The 20196-nt window shown below is 33.8% G+C and overlaps 1 protein-coding gene across 5 annotated transcripts; it reads right to left on the reverse strand.

Annotated features, from left to right (window-relative positions):
* Positions 1-779: 779 nt before the first annotated feature.
* LOC148603140 (uncharacterized) lies at positions 780-20160 on the reverse strand. 5 transcript variants are annotated; one of them, XM_088553848.1, is made up of 4 exons: positions 19848-20160; positions 16395-16536; positions 12025-12137; positions 780-3828 (listed from the first exon to the last, which is right to left on the reverse strand). In XM_088553848.1, exon 4 carries the CDS (start codon positions 3822-3824, stop codon positions 1974-1976), a length of 1851 nt encoding a protein of 616 aa, XP_088409974.1. In that variant the 5' UTR covers positions 3825-3828; positions 12025-12137; positions 16395-16536; positions 19848-20160; the 3' UTR covers positions 780-1973. The 5 variants fall into 5 exon arrangements, with proteins under 5 accessions (XP_088409974.1, XP_088409972.1, XP_088409975.1 ...); XM_088553846.1 differs by lacking the exons at positions 12025-12137; positions 16395-16536; positions 19848-20160 and adding an exon at positions 7557-7661; XM_088553849.1 differs by lacking the exons at positions 12025-12137; positions 16395-16536; positions 19848-20160 and adding an exon at positions 6651-6690.
* Positions 20161-20196: the final 36 nt, after the last annotated feature.

A 20196-nucleotide genomic window follows, 5' to 3' on the forward strand; every position in this document is an offset into this window, starting at 1 on the left:
GGCATTGTATCGAATAACCCAATTTTCTAGGACAAGTTTCTATCTTGGTAAATTGTCATTGCATCTAAGTAAACTGTTTCTATCAATTCCTTCAGGTTTCAGAAAAATAGTTTTCTAGTGTAGCAGGGTTTATTAAGTAAACTGTTTCTATCAATTCTGTCAGGTTTCAGAAAAAATAGTTTTCTAGTGTAGCAAGGTTATTATCATACGTTGTGCCAGAGCTTGCCGTACTGCTTGCTACGCAGACTTTTTGTATTGCGCTAGACTTCTTACAATTAGGCTTCTTGAACAGTGTTATGTTGCTACAAGATTGAAGTCATCATTACAAAAGTAGTATGGTCGTCATCATGAACTCAAGGATCGTGACAGTGTATCCATCTGCACCATTACAACTGATTTGTTTAACGTGTCATAATTTTCCTTTCCTCGGCTTACACTACTGGTGCACCTGGTCCATGCTCCCAGTTATTATTGGAGTCCGAGTTGCTCATTTGCATTTGTTTCTCTGTATGTAGTATTTTGGTTATTTTATTGTTGTGTGTCTGTTTTTCTTGTCTGGTCTTCGTCTCTAAACTGCATTCATTTGATTTCGGCTAGAATTTTGGTTCCCTTGCTTGCTCTTTCAAAATGGTAACATAGCACCTTCGTACCACCGCGGATTCTTTTCTTTTCCATACATTTTTTTGATTTTTTGTTTTCGTTTTCTGAATTACGGAAACATTTATATTGTACCGCGTACAGCGTGTTAATGCACACAGGAAGAATGGTATTAGAATTATGAAAAATAAATATACACGAGAAGTTGTGGACCATAATTGACCAATAGGTTAAAATTTATTCAAATAAACATTTTAACAATTAATAAAATATAACAGAGTGCTTATGAATAATGAAAAATGAAATAAATTAAAACGTTCTCACAGATAAGGCACAAACATCTATTTTCAAGCATAAATACATGTGAGGATGTACATAATACAATTTATATAAGGCCTGTATTAAAAATAGACAAAGGGAAATTAGTAAAAATTAAAGTCTGGCAAAGCGATGCAGAAATATTTTGGAGATTAAATAAATGAAAATTTCAGATTTCAAGAACAGCACCCGCCTCCCACAAATTTAAGGGTCAAAGTCCGTCCCTATGAACCCGCAAAACTTTACCATCTAAATGGGGTTGCACTAGATTCTTTTCATTAGTATGGTCTATTTACTCATGCTGAATTTAACTAAGTCGGTAATTCTATGAACAAATATATTAAATGACTATTACTTTTTGTTTAACTAAACGCTTCCATACATATGTCTTAAATAGTCTAATAATAATGTTGTCAAAGTTGAAAACAATTCATTCTAAAACAACTTTATTTGACAGAGGGAGAGGAATATGATGTAAACATGTATTGCCCATGCACACTGCCAACACATAGTTTTATTCTAAAATAAATCCCAACCTATAAGACACCTTGGAACTTGTTCCCACTATTAATGTAAAATGCTTCTATTTCTTTTCAGTTCGTTTCTTAGGTATAGTGATACAAAGACCTAAAACGTTAAACACCAAAAATCAATTATCAATCAGACTTGAAAAAGTTCAAATGCACAACATTTACTTTGATTTTTGACTTATAAATGTGTATGCTACTTTTTAGAACATTCTGGTCAATAGAGAAATTAAAAAAAAAATAATGTTTTTTTTTTATATACCAGTATAACTGCATAGTGCTTCAAAGGAATACTCAGTGTTAGAACATCCAGACTACTCTCAGTGGTAAATCAAGAGAGTTTTCCTTTTGTTCAAACTAGCAAATTTCATTTCCCGTAATTCTCTTTTCATCAAATCATAAATCATTCATATTTTGAGATATGTCTGTCCTTTCTTCCTCCTTCATTGGTTAATTCACAAATTCATCAATTTTTTCGCATTTATTTATAGAGTTAACTGATTTAAGTCATTAAATTATTTGTTGTCATCATTAATTTTCCGTTTCTACACCCCCTGATTGTTGTTTTGATATCGAGTGCATTTTCTTGAGGAAATACAGGAAACGAATGGTTTCATCCTCTATTATTAAATGAGTGGCCACACTTTTAACGTCTTCGTCCTCTTTGTCAACTAAGGTCTTTTTCCACTGTTTATATTCTACAGATTTTATTGGAATACCCATACTTTTTTTTAACTTTGAATCAAGTTTATCAGCAACTGTATTTATAACTTTCTCGAGGGCCCCTTTTTTCCATACAAACAATTCATCTTCTGCGCATTTCTCTGTGAACATTTTTACGTCGTCCTCACAGTTCTTATACTCTGCGTCTTTGACTTCGTCACCATCAGCAAGCCTATAACTTGCTTTACCAAGTTCCTTACAAAATCTTTTTTTCTTGCCTGCACACCCGTGACCTTCAACTAGTTCAGCAACATGTATGCTTGAGAGAAACTTGCGAAATGGCTCATCAATTTGTAAAGAAATATGTATATAGTTGGCGCACTCTAAGTGCATCTCTTGAAAAGCAATATCGTTAATTATAACGTCAAAGATTGCTTCGATGATTATTTTGTCAGTGAAACCATCAACGAATAAAATCCTATCTGAGAATAGAAAGTTTTTCATCTCATCCACTCTACCGTATTTTTTGTATCCCGTAGGAAATTTTTTTACTGTATGTGATATTTGATATTTGTAAAAATTCCTTGCCGTTATGAATGTTCGGTCGATGGTTAAGTGATCAATTACTGCCGGATTATGAGATATAACAAGAACAGTTCTACCTTTCACTTTTTTGAAAATCCAATCTCTAAGTTTTACTATCATTTGAGGATGCATGCCTCTATCTGGTTCCTCCAGCGTAAGCGTCCGATAGTTCATATAGGATAGCAAAAGAGCCACTTGTTGTGCTTCTACGACCCCTTCAGGACATTTAAGAATCGACTTTTCCTTCGCATGTGTTTGCTCCTGGTTGGAAAACAGTAGTTCATCACCACTCTTCCTGAAGACATATGGCGATACGACAGCCTTGTGGTACGAATTGTAGAGTGTTTGGTTTATTTTGTCATCGTTAATGAGCTCAGAAATAATTTCAGCTCTCTTGGATGCTGATGTGTAATTTTCTTCTCTTTTACTGTGCATGTTAAGTTTACTTCTCGACCATTGAAGCGGCCCTATCGAACGCATGCCTAAAACGCCGACATACTGTAAACTCAAATGATTAAATATAAAGTTGACCTCATCTTCAACAGCACTTTCATCCTTATGTTTTGTAATGAATTCGAACAAGCAATTAATGTTCTTTTTATCTTTCTCAACATCAGTATATTTTTCTTGAAGAAAATCTGTATACGATCCAGCATCACAAGTGTAGTATTTAGCCAATTGTAATTCGTCCACGTGGCAGCCAATCTTTCCCTCACATCGGACTATAAGAACTCGCATACATTCCTTTGAATATTCTAGTACGAGAATCTTGTAAGTGTAAAACAATTTACCATTTTGTTCATCGTGATGTATATCGTCATTATTTTTCTTTTCAATAAATAGCCCAGCATAGATATTCTTCATAGATAACGTGGTTGGGTGATCTGAGGTTAGTTTGTGTTCGTCATCAGGAGGAATTTCGAACTTGCACAGTACATAGGGTAAACCGGTCTCGGTGTTGAAAGAGGATGTTGTCGTGTTTATGTCGTTAGACAGGCATCGGCGAATAAGTTCAAATATGGCTGACTTGCCTGTGGAGTTCCCACCAATTATATAGTTCACGCCTTCATCAAATTCCAGTCTTTGTGGTTCGATAAAGTGGATAAAATTGTGTGCTGAAAATGTTTTCAGCATTTTCCTATAAAAGAAAGAACGCATTAACAAAACTTGTTCTAAATGTTTTTACATTTTTTGTTACAAATAGAATCATGCATTTACCTTTCGTGTTTCTTTCCTTGCTTCTACAAAAGCTTATATCGGTACTGATAATATATAATATTATGTTTGGTGTGATATTCTTCTATGTCCATTGGTTATCAAGGTCACGATATTCAGGGTATCTAAAGCCATGTTCCTTTTTTATACGTATATTGACGCTATGTTTCCAAGAACAAATACGGATGCAAACCGTACCGATATATCGAAAACGTAGGTGACTGAAAACTTGAAATTTAGTACAGTGGTAGAGTTTGATATGCTAAATAATAAGATAGCGCAACAACAACAAAAACGGAATCGAAATGACGCCCTATGTCATGGCGACCGATTTGAATAAAATTTGGTTTATTAGAAAATTTTTGACATACCGAGTCTAAGTTTAAAGGTGTAGAGTCGATTCAAAATTCGATGTTGCCATGGAGACCAATTTTCCCGCCAAAATTAAAAAAAAACCTTTGTTTTTTGTTTTTAAGGTAAAAATGACATGCACTTTGAACATATGTATTATATAAAGTACAGACTTGTTCTCAGTCAATATGTTATATATGGAACCGGTTGAATATATTGAACTCGGACTTCATTCTCGGTCAATATAATTTTCACTGGTTCATATATGACACATTGAGTCGTTAAAAGTCCATAATTGATAAATATATTCACGCCAGTCCTCTGAAAGACCGTTTACCGTTGAACATAGAATGCATCAATGTTAAATGGATTGAGTAAGCTGAAGGAGTAAAAGTATCATAAGTTTTAACTGGGCACAAAATCAAAAGAGTAATCAGGGGATCCAAGGTTATAGCGGTAATCAAAAGAATATAATCCAGGGACAAAGACCAGACACGGTAAACAGACATACACAACAAAGAACATAGAGTAACTAAAATCATACATACAAAGTAACAAAAGTAAATAATCAAAAAATCGAATAATCAAAATATACTGAAAGGTATTGTTTTCTTACCTTTAATTTGGCTAGTTTTCATTAATTTGTATGTAAAGAAGAAATGTGAAAAGCATGATTTCGTTTAAGTTAGCAACCATCGATCGCTATAAGATGTTTTAATCGATGGTAAAATGTATTCCTCATTGATTTGTTTTTCTAATATTAGCCATGTTTGTAACTGTACAGCCGATTAATGGTTCTAGTTTATTGATAGTCGATATTTCTCACACATAATGTTTACGTGTAAATATGAATAACTTGCAAGTGTAAATCTGTCGTTAACACAATCAAAGGAAAACGAAGAGACAAGATGTCTTAAGCGATCTGGTCTTAAACCCACTACATAAGTACCAGTCCATATAAAATTCAGATATTACTAATGGTAAAGTGATTCATGGTGGAGAAAAACCCACCAGACATAAGATGCTTTTTTTCTTTCTAATATGCTTTACGTTCACATAAAGATAATCATTTCTGCATTCAGATCTGCACTTTTTAGAAAATCATGCATTTATCTCCCACTAAAATCAACCACATGAAACCAAGTCAAGAACCATACAAAGTGCCAATTGCATGTACAATTGATTTAATTTTTTTTCTCAAAAGCGCAATAACCAAATGAAAAAACTTATGTGACCAGTAATCGTTTCTGAACAGGAAATCAAATTTGATTTAGTGAGTTTTTGACACGCATAAATTACCTTCTGTCTAATTTTTATAAAGACTGCTACTTAATAAGCTTTTCTGCTTTGCGTATGAGGGACGGGGCTGTTACTTTCTGTAACACGCTGTGCGTCTGCGTTACTAGTTAACGCAGTCACTTCCTTACTCCTTGCGTCATTTCCGAAAAACTTCAATTCCGACAGAACGATTCTGAGCCTTTATATTTCAAAGCATCTTTATATATATAGGACGTAACTGAAACCTCGTTCCTATTGTCTATTATGTACGTGCACTGCTTCTTTTCAAAGCAACAAATGTGATTACACCAAACAGAAAACAGCAAATGACTTATATTTACTAAGCACAAAATACATAAGTGGTTGTTACAATGAAATATGTGAATGCTGGCTTTCCAATAAATTAAGGAATTGATTTGCATATATCTAAGTAGCCGTATGTTACATACTAATGAACTTGATCCCACCATTAAGCTGAGATCGTAGGCTACCTGGATAATGCCCTTAATTTTTTTTTATATTTTATATTTTTCCGATCGATTATGTTATCGAAAGATGACTTAAAAAATCATACAATTAAATTTCAGACATCGTGATATTTTATACATACTAGGTTTATACTGTGATACTCTTTGGGTGATGGGGGAAGAATACCTTGTCGATACTTGCGTATTACGACTGTGCGTATTTGTGTGTGTTTTTGTGAGAAGTTTTATACACGCCGACTTTAGGAATCAGAAATTTACCACCTACCAAGAAGTGATCTTGATTGTGAAAACAACTTTACTTGTTACTCGAGTAGTTGTATTAATTCAATGTGTATCCTAAAAAATTCGGAAGATCTTCTGGAAACCCTCAATTCAAGACTATTATCAGAATGCAATAGCATTGAAACCTATGTTTTTTTTTCAAATATTTATACTTCTTTTCCCAATACTTATACTCGACGTCACATACAACACATTTTCGAATTGAAGCTCTACTTTTTAAACCGTCGGGACTTACCGCTGGAGTTGTCTCTTTTTTATTTAATATGAAGATAGTTCGCATATATGTATGACGTGTTAGTACCAACAAGTCGCTTATTAGCTTAAATCATGCTTAACAAATCCTTACGGGAAAATCCCATACTAATATCCGCCATGTTGGTTTCTACGGGACGATTTGTTTACAAACGAAGTTCGTAAATTGTTCTAAAATATTTCTAGTAGAATGGGCATAAACAATACACTTGATTAACTAGCATTTAAGTTGAACCATGTCGATTTAAACTTAGGGTTAACGATATAGGGTTTAAACAATCTCTCATAATGCATTCACATACAAAGGTATATTTTATTCTAAATATATAATATATCTTTTTCTCTATACTTCAACTTTGTTCCGAAAAGGGGTGGGATATATGTCCATGGGTATGATATAGGGTACGCGATATAGGTCTAGGGCTGTGATATAGGTTATGCAATATAGGTCTAGGGGTGTGACGTAGAGTATGCAATATAAGTCCAGGGGTGTGATATAGGGTATATAGGATAAACGATATAGGGTTTAAACAGTCATTTATAATGCATATACAAAAACATGAATACCTTAATCTACGTGTATCACATTTGTGGAGAAAAGATCAGCTTGCGTTCCTTATGCATATTAGGCATTTAAAAACAAGTCGTCAAAAAAAAACAATATTTGTTTCAAAATTATAGTTGTTGATGAGACATGTTAGTCTAGGTCTAGGAGTGGAGATGTTTAAGTTAAGATATGACGTGACGGTTCTATTTAATGGGTTTCAGTAAGTTAACTATTAACAGAAGACCATACATACTAAATTTGCACATTTGTTTTCACTGCAGCCAACTTTAGACCTAACTATTTGACTAAATCGATCTAGTTGTTATGTCTTTAAGGTCGGCCTTCTTATATGCCAATAAATATATAGCTGAAGCAGCCAATATGTCAATAGAAAAGGCAAATTTGTAGTCAAATTGCTTTGAAACAAAATAGTATATGCTGTAGATTACTTACCTTTTAGCTGGCTATATTCTAATTACTGACTTTTCCAAGCTATTTCATTGAAGTAAAGCTCTTATCTGACTGCTATTTTACAATTAGATGCTCTGACTGTTACCAGGATAATGCATTCTCTATTGATTTTGTTCTAATGTTTGTAATAGCAATGATGTTTCTGGGCAGTTGTTATTTCTACAATGATTGGTAACATTGAAATTATAAGTAACCCTGTAAATTGACCTTTTTCTCGACTTTCATCAAATTGCAATGATTAATATGGAAGGTGAACAATCAATAGTTATCAAACATTGAGTGTGATGATTTATCCAAAATTTGTTTATGAGAAATAAATGTGATTTCTGTTAGAATATCTGGGATAAGGGAAGTAATTCAAACTTACATTTTCAGTCACTAGATCGTTTAAATAACTTCTGACATTAAATCCTCAAAGTGAAGCTGATGCAAAAGTGAAATTATTATGAATTTGATTCTGAGCATCCAGCAACTTTACCTTTTATAAACTAAAATGTAAAGTATTGATTGAAAGGTTTCAAATGGGTAAATTGGGGATTTTGTCTAATACGAAGTAAAAAAATGCTTGAAATAGTGCCCTCTATTGCATAATCATATTCATTTTAAATACCCTGCAAAAAAATAACAAGAAAGGAATGGTATTTTAATTTCGACAAAAAAAAATTATTTCTGGTCATGGTCAATACATACTAATGTTTTCACAAAAAAAAGCTCTGAAAGGCCTCGACCACAAATTAATAAAATTCACGGTAACTGGAAGCTGGAAAAATTAAACTAAAAAGTAATTGAACGACACAAACCACATTAATGACAAACATCTCCTGACTGTGGATAGGTGCATTAAATTTGCTAATGGGTCAAAATAGTTTTATAAGGCCTTAACTATCCCCTTTTAATGTAAGGCCAAAAATGAACTGAAACAACAAATACATTAATAAAATTTATTCCATAAAACATCCAATTCTCTTCATGGTTTACCTCAATATAAACCACACAGACAAATGAGATATCAACTTAAACAACGCCCGTAGTTACTAAAAGCTGTCTAAGAACATATGAAACAATTACAATGCCATCAAAACTACCAGCATTATAAATAACAAACCACTACAATTCCAGTGAGCTGAATTTGGAGTAGTAACGTCAAGTACTAAGGTAGCGACCATTTTAATACTGAGGGGAGAGAACTGAGATTTTTTTAATTTATTCAAAATGTGAACAAAAAATTATTTTCCTCGGCTATTGGCAAAAAATATATTGTGATTCAATATTCCTCCCATTACTTAACAACGTAGATTTTCAAATAACTCCGGCTGCTGCTGAAAAAAAATGTATTATTTTCACTTAAAATAAAATTTCAGATCCCTTCGAGAACATATTCATCTGCACCAACATATGCAAGATTCAATGTATTGTATTACTAAAAAATGACAAAGAGTAATCAAGTGAACCAAGATTATAGCGGTAATCAAAAGAATGTAATCCAGGGACAAAGATCAAACATGGAAAACAGACATACACAACAAAGAACATAAAGTAACTAAAAGCAAACATACAAAGTAACAAAAGTAAATTAGCAACTCGGATTCCACTAAAAACTGGGAGCATGGATCAGGTGTACCGGTAGGGTAAGCGTCCACTGCTTTTCTGGAAACACCCGCCGAGTTACTCATAAAAAGTCAAGTCCGGGTTAGACAAACGAGGATAGGAAAACTGACCCGTTGTATAAATCAGTTTTCATGGAGCTGATGGATACACCATAACGAGTTCATGATGACGACAATAAAACGTCTGTAGTGATGACTTCAATCTTGTAGCAACATAACCTTGTTCCAGAAGCCTATTTGTTACAGTTCTAGCGCGATACAAAAAGTCTGCGTAGTTTCGGCAAGCTCTAGCATAACGTATGAGTTGTGATATGAACACTCCATATGCAGGTGCTGAAGGGATGTTGCCACAGATGAAAGGAAAGTTGACAATTCTAAATGAAAAGTCATCACGTTTGTCGTAAAGTTTGGTCAATAGCTTTCCATTACCATCGATTTTTAAGTGTAGGTCACGATATGAGGCTGATTTCACAGTGTCTGCAGTATCCTTTATCTCAAGTTCTTTTGGGTAGATGCGATGTATCAAATCCCCGAAATTAGGATTGATTAAAGATAATACGTCATCTATATAGCGGAAACTGAGATTGAAGGATCTAGCCAAACGATATTCTTTCTTTCTGATCAGATCAGCTATAAAGTCAGCCTCATAAGAGTGAAGGAATAGGTCAGCAAGTAAAGAAGCATAATTTGTTCCCATTGGAATGCCGACCGTTTGTTGAGAAACACGTCCACCACACTGGAAAAATATGTTGTCGATTAAAAATTCAAGCATTTTGTAACGTAGGGGTGAAATTAGGGGTCGATTATCTCTATTAGTGAAAAAAAGACGTAGTCGGCTACAGAGGCCAGAGATTAGAACCCATTGTTTGATGAAGAATCCCAACTTCGGATTTTCCTCCCATCATTTCTCCTGTAAATTTTAATCAATCAATCAAGCAACTTGGCGGGTATATTAAAAAGTGTAGGACGCTTACCCTTCCGATGCACACGTACCATGCTCCCAGTTTTTAGTGAAGTTCAGGTTGATTATTTCCTTTCGTTTCTTTTTACGTGCTATTTTGGCTATTTCAATTTTTTCGTTGTAAATGTGTATTTTCTCATTATCCTTGTAGATAACTTCCCTGTGTTATAATACATTTCACTAATTCGCATCTAGAAATAAATTCTGGCAAAGCGATGCAAAGACCACAGCCTAGCCAAAGACCACAGCCTATCCAAAGACCACAGCCTATCCAAAGACCTCAGCCTATCCAAAGACCACAGCCTACGTTCAACAATGAGTAGAATTCGCTTTCAAAGGTTTATATCGGTCCTGAAAATATTTAATATATTCACGACAGTCTTTTTAAAGACGGTTTACAATTAACTTGAGAATGAATCAATACATGTCCTTGGACATAAAGGGATTTATGAAGTAAAAAATCATATTTAATCATTTTCATTTTGATGTTTAAAGTACATACAAAGTGTTGTTTCAGAATTTGTTTATATACGGTAGTTACGGCCAAATAAGGAAGCGGAATGTTAATTGGTCAACCATTCGAAGAATAGGTGAAAGCCCCGCGTTTTTCTGTCTGGTCAGTCGTCTGCAGGCACAAGTGCCATTTTGGTGGATCAAGACATTCAAAATTTCTTTAGGAAATTATGTATCAAAACTTTATAGCTAGTGCATTAGTTTAACAAGTCTTGTTCATTAATTCCTGTCATGCACGGTCAATCGATCTCCCTTCCCCCCTCTATATTACCAGGGACGGATACATACACTTTGAAAGCAAGGGTGCAAGCCGGTTTTCCTCAAAAAAAGGGGTGCTAGGACATTATTTTTCATTTTTTTTTTGTCAATTTCACACATGAAAATGACAAGTTGTCCATTACAAAGGAGGGTTGCGAACCCTCTGTACCCTCCCTCTAAATCCGCCACTGATTACGATGATGACAGTTCTGATCCAGGGTCATTCCTTCATTTCACGTTTGAATAAAATCTTGGCCACATCTGGATAAGCCTACTTTTGTGTGTCATACAATAGTTTTGATGTGCATGTTTTTGGATGGCACTCAGGAAAGGTACATAAGCAGGGTGAGATACGAAGGACTGCCTGTGGTTCATTACGTGAAACCAGACATAATTATAAGTTATTAGCCCCATATCGCATACCCAATATCACACCGTAGACCTATATCGCATACCATACATCACGCCCATTGACCTATATCGCATTACCTATATCACACTCATAGACCTATATCGCATACCCTAGCTCACACCCCTAGAAGTTTATCACATATCCTATATCACACCCCTAGACCGATATCGCATACCCTATATTACACCCTAGACCGATATCGCATACCCTATATTACACCCTAGACCTATGTCGAATACCCTATATCACACCCATAGACCTATATCCTTTATCGCACCCCTGCGCAGAACACACTTGAAGTATAGTTAAAATATATGATGTACTGATCATGACATGTCAAAATCTGTATCGCATGTGGTATCAACCCTCGACCTATATCACCCCGCGGGCCGGTGGTCCTTTGGGTGACATAGGAGTCTCGGGTTGATACCGCATGCGATACAGATTTTGACATGTAATATTCAGTATATAGTATACGTACCATCAATATTTCATCTAATGAGTTAAATTAGAGATATCATATTTTGTTTAACTTGTTACATCAACGTATAATTTATTTCTTTGATAGCTGATGGGACATTCGTCAGGAACTTACCTTAGATTTAATTATCCATTCTAAATCCTTAAGTAAGCATGTACAAAATAGGCTAAGATTCAATACGTGTACCTTCAGATATTTTTATACTCCATATATCTTACCTTTTGTAAAATTCTGAATAGTACAACGTTATGGATAAACGTTGTCCACTTTGTTGCAGTGTAAAGCGACCCAAAGTCGTTTATATACCATATTCTAACCAGCAATTGAAAACCTTCAATAAATATGTGGATTAGGTGTACCAAAATTGTAATTTTACTTAAATACAGACTTATTTGATTAAACACTTTATAATCTTTAAAACCAATAAATATATATTTGAACAAGGACTATATAGTACTATACATCAATATTACGTTATTATAAATCGATATCGGGCAGTTATTTTTAGAATAACATCCGCCCACGTAGGAACTACTTTTTGCCTTGGAAACTGTAAACAATAATGGCGGCCTCCGTGTCGATGGCGCTAAGAAAATCAGTCACACATTTTGTACGTTTTCTGCATGTAATATTTCTCCTCATTATAAATAGTTTGAATATTGAAATCATGAATTGTTTTTATGTGATGTATAAATAACAGGTGTTATTTTGTAACCCTATGCTGGGTATTCCTCTCATTCCCCATTCTACTGCAGACGTCCGACACAAAAACGGAGCCTGTGTCACAATTTAACTTGGACTGGTCGCCCGTACATGATCTTGAGGACACGGAGGAGCAACCTAATGATACGCTCATTCAGCTTAATATGCTTCTCTTCCAGCCAAACCATGAGTCACCTTTCGTACACACCCTCATACCCAGCCAAGAATGGCAAAATCAAGCACATGCAGAAGCATAAAATCACTATAATCAGACAACAAACTCAGATATTAAAATTCAAAATGAAGACAATCAAGATATTGTTCCTGAAAACAATGAAATGAACCTATCCCCCAGAATTCAACAATGAATTTCTAAATTTGACCGAAGAAGACATGAAAGATTACATAAATGGCCAGCAAAATAAAACCCTTTGCAAAAAAAAACTGTTCGAGATATTGCTATGGTCACTAAATTCCTGAAAGTAAAAAAATGAACATCGTGAGCTGCACACTATCAGGCCTGATGAACCTGATCCGCTTTTAGCAAATTTTGTAGTCACGTTCCGAAACAAGGATGGGATGAATATGAACCCATTTCGCTGAGATCAATAATCAGCAATGTAGACAGGAATCTAAAACGTATGAAATATGGTTACATATTTCTCGGAGAGGGGGCAAAACACAATGATGCATTCGAATTGACCCGTGATGACATTGTTGCAAAACAGAAAATACTTTAAAAAAAAACACAGAGAAAAGGCAACAAGCTTAAATGCTCACAGCCGTTGACAGACCGGGATATTGATTTCCTATACGACAAGAATCTCCAGGAAGATAAAGATAAACATCCTGTGGTTTAACAACATCGTTCACTTTGGACTACAAGAAGCACATGAGCATCATATTCTGAGGCAAAATATAATTTTTCAAATTAAGCAGAGTAAAACAAAAAAATAATATGCAAAAAATCTATATATCATATACATATATAAAATACACTAATAAAAATCTGATTCGCATTCCGTACGACATTATCACAATATCACTAACTTCCAATACATGAATATCATCAATTTCCAAATAACACAGATTCACTTTTTACTGTATTTACTTTCATATTTGATAATACCTTCCACCAATCTGACAAATGAATTATTTATCCTTTTCAAATTTATAAATTAGTTCCTCCAAAAGTAATTAAAATCACAAGAATGCATCTATAGATACATGTACCACAGTTAAATGGATTTCGCCCATGTATTTTTACCTCGGTAGGTGGCGCTTCGGTACTTTCAGTTATTTGCTTCGGAACGCCTCGGGTACTCTTTAGAAAGCTGTGGCCAGTGGAGATGCGGTAAACACAATTATTCCAGTGAATAAAATGCCCCAGTATTGCTGTGTGCCCGCCTGCACTAATTCTGGTGGCCACAGATTCCCCTTTAAACGACCTGATATAGTTTTGAAGTGGAGGATAGCAATTAAACGGACAGATCCCAAGACAAAGGGCCTTTGGAACCCGTCTCAGTTTGACGTTGTTTGTAAACAACCTTTCGACTCGTCGGATTACTTACCTTCGTTATTAGGTTAGATATGTTACCGATACACTAGTTTGTATTTGAAACTGTATGTTGAAGGTATTTTCTTGAGAAACATGTTATCTGAACTGTCCGTATGGTTATCAAACTTGGGGAAAACAACATTAGATAATAGAGGGATTATGAAGTCATGAACATTGTGTACAAGGAAGTTGAAATATTTTGGTAATGTGAACAAATTCCATAAATATCACAGTGTTTTATTATCCCAACTCCTTGTAGTATACAAAATGTAGTGTGATTCCTTGCATTTTAGGGACTGCTAAATTATATAAAGAATGGGTAGAGTCACGAGTACCAAATATACTACACACACATGTACTCACTACTATAAGCCTTTTAAAGTGCACATGGGTGCGGGAAGGAGAGGCAGTGATCCCAATGTAATGAGAAATATTAGACCTTAAAATGTTCCATATATATTTACCTAAATTGATATCCAGTTCAGTGTCTTGACTTCATTAATTTTTTGAATATGTATTTTTATATGGTACTATTTTGTTCAAATAGGACATTTTTTAGGTATGGGACTGGGATTGCGCAATAATTAGTTTTCTTACACCTAAAGCCCTGTACCTTCTAATTTTATTTGGTTTATTAAATTTCATAGAGATTCTTTATTGTCCATAGAAATGGGCACACGGTGGGGGGGTGGGGGGGGGGCATTATACATAACCAGACATTGCAATAAAAGGAACAATATTTCACAATACATAAATATATATATCAAGTTTGACCAACATGAACAAAAATATATAGTGCAATGACTTCACATCCCTTCTTTTCTAATGATCCAAACAATATTTACTGTTAAACTACCATTTAATTAATATACACGTACATGATGACATGTATATTATGTTTGTTCTGATTTTAAATGTTTTCTTCAAATGTTATTTAGGGAATGACCATTTAACCTAATTGGACAGGTTCTTGTATTTTAGACAAATTTTTGTATCTTAAACGTTTAAAAATATTTCTACTTTATTTTTGGATAAAAACAAAATGGAAGAGACTTTCTCTCATACTTGTAGGATTACTACATGTTACATGACTTGAAAAAAATGTTATGTATACTTAAAGAGAATGATGTTTTGTTGCAGTAAATCTCAAAGCTAAAAATTCTCGCCCTAATTCTGTAAGTAAAAAGAAAAAAAAGCCCTCCTCAAGTTAAATGGTCAACCCGTTTTGTATGGTTTATCAAAAAGTGATGCAAAAATTATTCATTGTTTACATACAGTTCTAGTTGTATGTACAACATTTGTATATGTTATAAATACATGTAATTGTTTACATTGCACATGCATGACATATTCATACATGTACATGTATGGGCATGATGTAGAACACTATGTACTAAGTATAAATTTGTAATACTGAATAAATAAAATGACCCAATACACTTAAACTTGGTATAAAAGGTAAACATTTTCTTGTGCATTAATGCAACTTGTAGGTGATGCAGAAAAAGACAAACAGATTTGATATGAACACAAAGTATATAAAAATGTTTGAAATCTGTGTGCATAATTTTTGTACATTTTAGATTTTAAATGCATCACTTGTTGATCAAATGATTTCAATGCATGATTTTTGACTTTGTTTGCTTTGTGGTTTCTTGTTTCTTTCAGTTTTATGACGAAAAAAGAGGAATGTGTAAGATATCTACGATTATTTTGACAACAAGCCTTACATGCAAGGGAAGAAAATTACAGAATGAGGATTAAATAAATGGATTTGTATCAAACTATTTAAATATGAGAAAAAATAATATATAATGTTATAGTATAAATTTTTAAGTATGTAAGGGACTAAGTGGTTCTAAATTTTATTTTGATTTCATATACTTTCATGAAATTTGTATAACACATATGTCAGAGGAAATTGCTGTCTAGTGTTTATGTGACTTTTGAATATAAGAATGGCTACTTTGTGAGGTGTTAGAAGCCATTCATATAAGTATTGTAACATTCAGACATTGATTCAGGGGCCCATGTGTGCTCAAATCGCCTTTTTCAATTTAGTAGACTGTAAGAACGTGTGTGTTCTAACTGCTATTAAGTAAAGTTTTGTTGAAATTATTTTCACTCATGGTTATTGTTGTTAGTGCAGCTCAAAGACATATATATATATACGCCATTGCTAGTGTTGGGGAATAGGAAATATTTCATAATCGATCATCGGAAATATTCGGAAGATCACAATCGAAGGGGTGTCTTTCATTTGTGAAAACCAAGAATTTTGCCATTGGAAAGAGAAAATATTTAGATGTCACATAAATTCGAAGTTACCTCTCAATCAAGTCTGCCTTCTTCCCCCGTACTATTGCTCCCTTCGCCGACAACGCATCTTTCAAACGGTCGACTGTCCAGGTCAAGTAGCGACTAGTTGCCACTGTTTTCATTGACAACAGCCCGGATGTAAAAATCATCACTGAAAGTACCGAAGGACACCTGGTGTAAATAACGTGAAAGCAAACCATTTCGTACGTAGTTGTCGATCAGAAGTCTCATACATGATTTAAAACAGGTATAGCAAAACATAACAGTTTCTGCTTTTTCTTCATATTTTTATATTATTAAAAACTCTTCTTTTTTGCACACTTTTCGTTTTGAAGCGGTCATTGTTTGTCCAGATACATGTAAGCTTGAAAAAATGTTATTATAGTTGATTCTTAATTCTTCGTTTAAAATGATTAGTTCCAATGTCTTCCTCAGTGGGAATGCCACTGGCAGGAGAGTTCCACTTACTGGTCACGTGGGAAAGGGGAGATAAATGTAATTTTCGTTTTGCGTTTCGTTGTGAAGAAACCGGAAGTGAACATACTTTCTAAAGAGGCATCAAATACACCTTATTCATAAAGTTAATCGCTAAAATATTTTAAAATACAAGTTTTTCAAAGACTTAAGATATGTTTTAGCGCAAAACCTCAACCTTTAAGTGACGTGGTTTATCGGGACGATCATTTCAAAAAGGGGGACGTGGTTGTTTTTTTTTTCAAGTAAGAAATACTCCTGATCTATATTTAACTGAAACAACTGTATCCCCTGCCTTCTGATTGGTCAATAACGTGATTTTATGATAGGAATGACGCAGAGCTTTCTAAAAGTACCAATCCATGTGAAGCGTAGTAAATAAAGTGGTTAAAAATATGAAAGTTGTGGGAATAATTCGACATTTTGCGGCTGTTTTTGAAGGAGTAATCAAGAGAACCAAGGTTATAGCGGTAATCAAAAGAATGTAATCCAGGGACAATGACCAGACATGGAAATCAGACATACACAACAAAGAATATGAAGTAATAAAAATCATACATACAAAGTAACAAAAGCAAATGAGCAACTCGGACTCCACTAAAAACTGGGAGCATGGACCAGGTGCATCGGTAGGGTAAGCGTCCTCTGCTTTTCTAGAAACACCCGCCGAGTTGCCCATAAAAAGTCAAGTCCGGGGTAGACAAACGAGGAAAGGAAACATATGACCCGTTGAATAAATCAGTTTTCATGATGCAGATGGGTACACAAGCGGCTGATTTTTTTGGTCCTATAGACGATGTTACAAACAATTTGAAGCTATGAAGAAAGAATTATGCTGTGTATGAGATATACAATAATGTATGTTACCAAGCCCAAGGCTTGATAGTTCATCATGTGTTTCTTAATTTACTTCGATATTATAATCAGCTTCCTTTCTCCCAATTCATTCTCGATTGAATCATTTTTTCTTTACTATTAAAGGATATATTGACATGTGAACATTTATTTTTCTACAAATGGTGAAGAGGGTTCTTCTGCAGTGATCTCTGAATCCCTTAAAACACATGTAGCTGTTTTTGTAACAGTTAAATTACAAAACAACCATATCTTATATCCTGGAAAGCTAGTCTGCATTACAACGAATAAATAAAAAATGCACTTTTAAGTACACCAAAATAAAATGTAAACAAATGGGAATTAGGTTGTACTGGAGTTGAAGATTAAGACATTTCTTCCTTATACGGCACTGAGATGTCAACGTTTTCCTGTCTTCATTTTTTATAGACTGTGCATTTTAGTTTCTGTCCATCAGCATGACCAAATCAGAGCTTTCAAAGCATGGACTACATGTAAATGTTATCCATTAACTAACAAACACAAACAAATTAAGAATACGTAAACTTGTTTACATTCCAACTGTACATTCAAAGAAATTGGTTCTTAATTAAATGAAATTTGTCATTCTTTTATAATTTTCATTATTATGCTAATAAAACTACTGCATATTACATTTTATTGGTCAATAAATACTTCTTCTACCAATACATGGGATTCAAAGATAGATGTATTACAATGTTAGACATAAATTTTCTGAAGATAGTATATAAGAAAGGAAAATAGTTTACTGTAAAGTACTATTGGGATATTTGTTCCTTGGGTCCATACTTGTAACAAATACAAGATATTAAAATATATTAGTTTTATATAAAATGTAATGTATGTCAAATTGGTGAAATTTTTAGACATTTTGTAGAAATTTTTCTTTTTATTTCAATCTTATTTCGTTTTTATTCTTATTGATACGAATTCTTTCAATTCAGTTATCAATTATTTCTATTTCGTTTCGTAATCATTTCGCAATTTCTATTATTGTTACGAGTATTATCAGGGACTTTGTATTTAATATACATTCCCTGCTTTTATACATAAATTATGCTGACCATTGTGGATTTTTTTAAAAGTACATTAGAGAGAATCCAGTTATCAATAATTCAAATAAATTTACATAGTTTTCTTAACACGATCTTTGCTTAAAGTTGTTTTTTTTTTTTTTTACGAAAAGCTCTGTCATAATCTGTCATCTTGGGTCCCGACGCTCATCTGTCAGGAAACCTTGTTATGTTTGAACTTCATTTTGTTTTCAATTTTTGACCTGACTTTTATGTATGGCATGCAGTACCAACAAAAATATTGCCTGTCTTACCTTCTACGCCCCTGACTCAAAATAATTTAGGCTGAATTTTTGTTGTTGCTGACACCAGTATGATAGAGAGTACCTATGTTGTCAAATTCAAAAATTCAAACATTTTATACAGAAATTTTAGACCATTATTAAATTTAAAAGTGTTCACACTCATACATTTTGAAAGAATATGACATTTTTTATAGATTTTGACTGAAATATAAAAGTAGGAATCACCCACATGATAGTCATATTACAAAAAAAAATTAGCATTTTAGTAAATAATTTTAGATTATCATGGAAATAAAAAGTGCTCGCACTCATACATTTTACATAGAATATGATTTTTTTAAAGAATTTCGAATTTCGATGTCACGAATAGAAGTTCCAATATAATATTTATTCCAAAGACAATTCATCATTGAACAAAAATTCCAATTGAAGTCTATTTTATGTAATATAGTTTCCAAATGCATAATAAAAGTACCGATGCATCAAAATTAGAATCACATAAAATAAATTCCCAACGGAATTTTTGTTACATAATAAATTGTCATTGGAATAAATATCATGGCTTATTATTTTTATTCATGCCTACATAATAAAAGAAAACAACATTATAGGATTTTTCATATATTTTCTTTAATATTTGGACGTTTGTTTTCCACATTTGTAACATAATGTGATTTATTTACATCCTAATACTTTGTTTAATTAAATGATTACACTTTAGTGTGAATTGCTTTTGACGGGACCCCTTTGTGACTCGTGTTATCGTTGCTGGATTACTACCGGATTTTACTTACTTGCAATACGACGGGTGACGCTTCTGCAGCATCTGTCACTTCCGAGTTCAAATGGATAGTGCTTTAGCTTTTTGTGTGACGTCTTGTTTTCCTTATCTTCAGTTTTAATGTGTATTCGATTTATTCAGTTTGCTACATTGTGTATACAGGTCTTTGGACCCGTGCAGGTCCGGGTGTCAAAAGAATAGGCCTGCAGCAGCGCTAAGCTTTGTGTCATGTGTTCATGTTCTGGTCATATTCTATGATTTTTCTGTATTTGAATTCTCCCACTGCTGACACTTCGGTATTATTTGCCGATATTTAGTCTATGTAAAATGTGAATCTTAGTTGCTCTTCCACAAAAAAAAAC

The sequence above is a fragment of the Perna viridis genome, chromosome 11 (genome assembly GCF_037379345.1).
Source record: "Perna viridis isolate PV_CMFRI_1.1 ecotype Kerala chromosome 11, ASM3737934v1, whole genome shotgun sequence".
Classification (NCBI taxonomy): domain Eukaryota; kingdom Metazoa; phylum Mollusca; class Bivalvia; order Mytilida; family Mytilidae; genus Perna; species Perna viridis.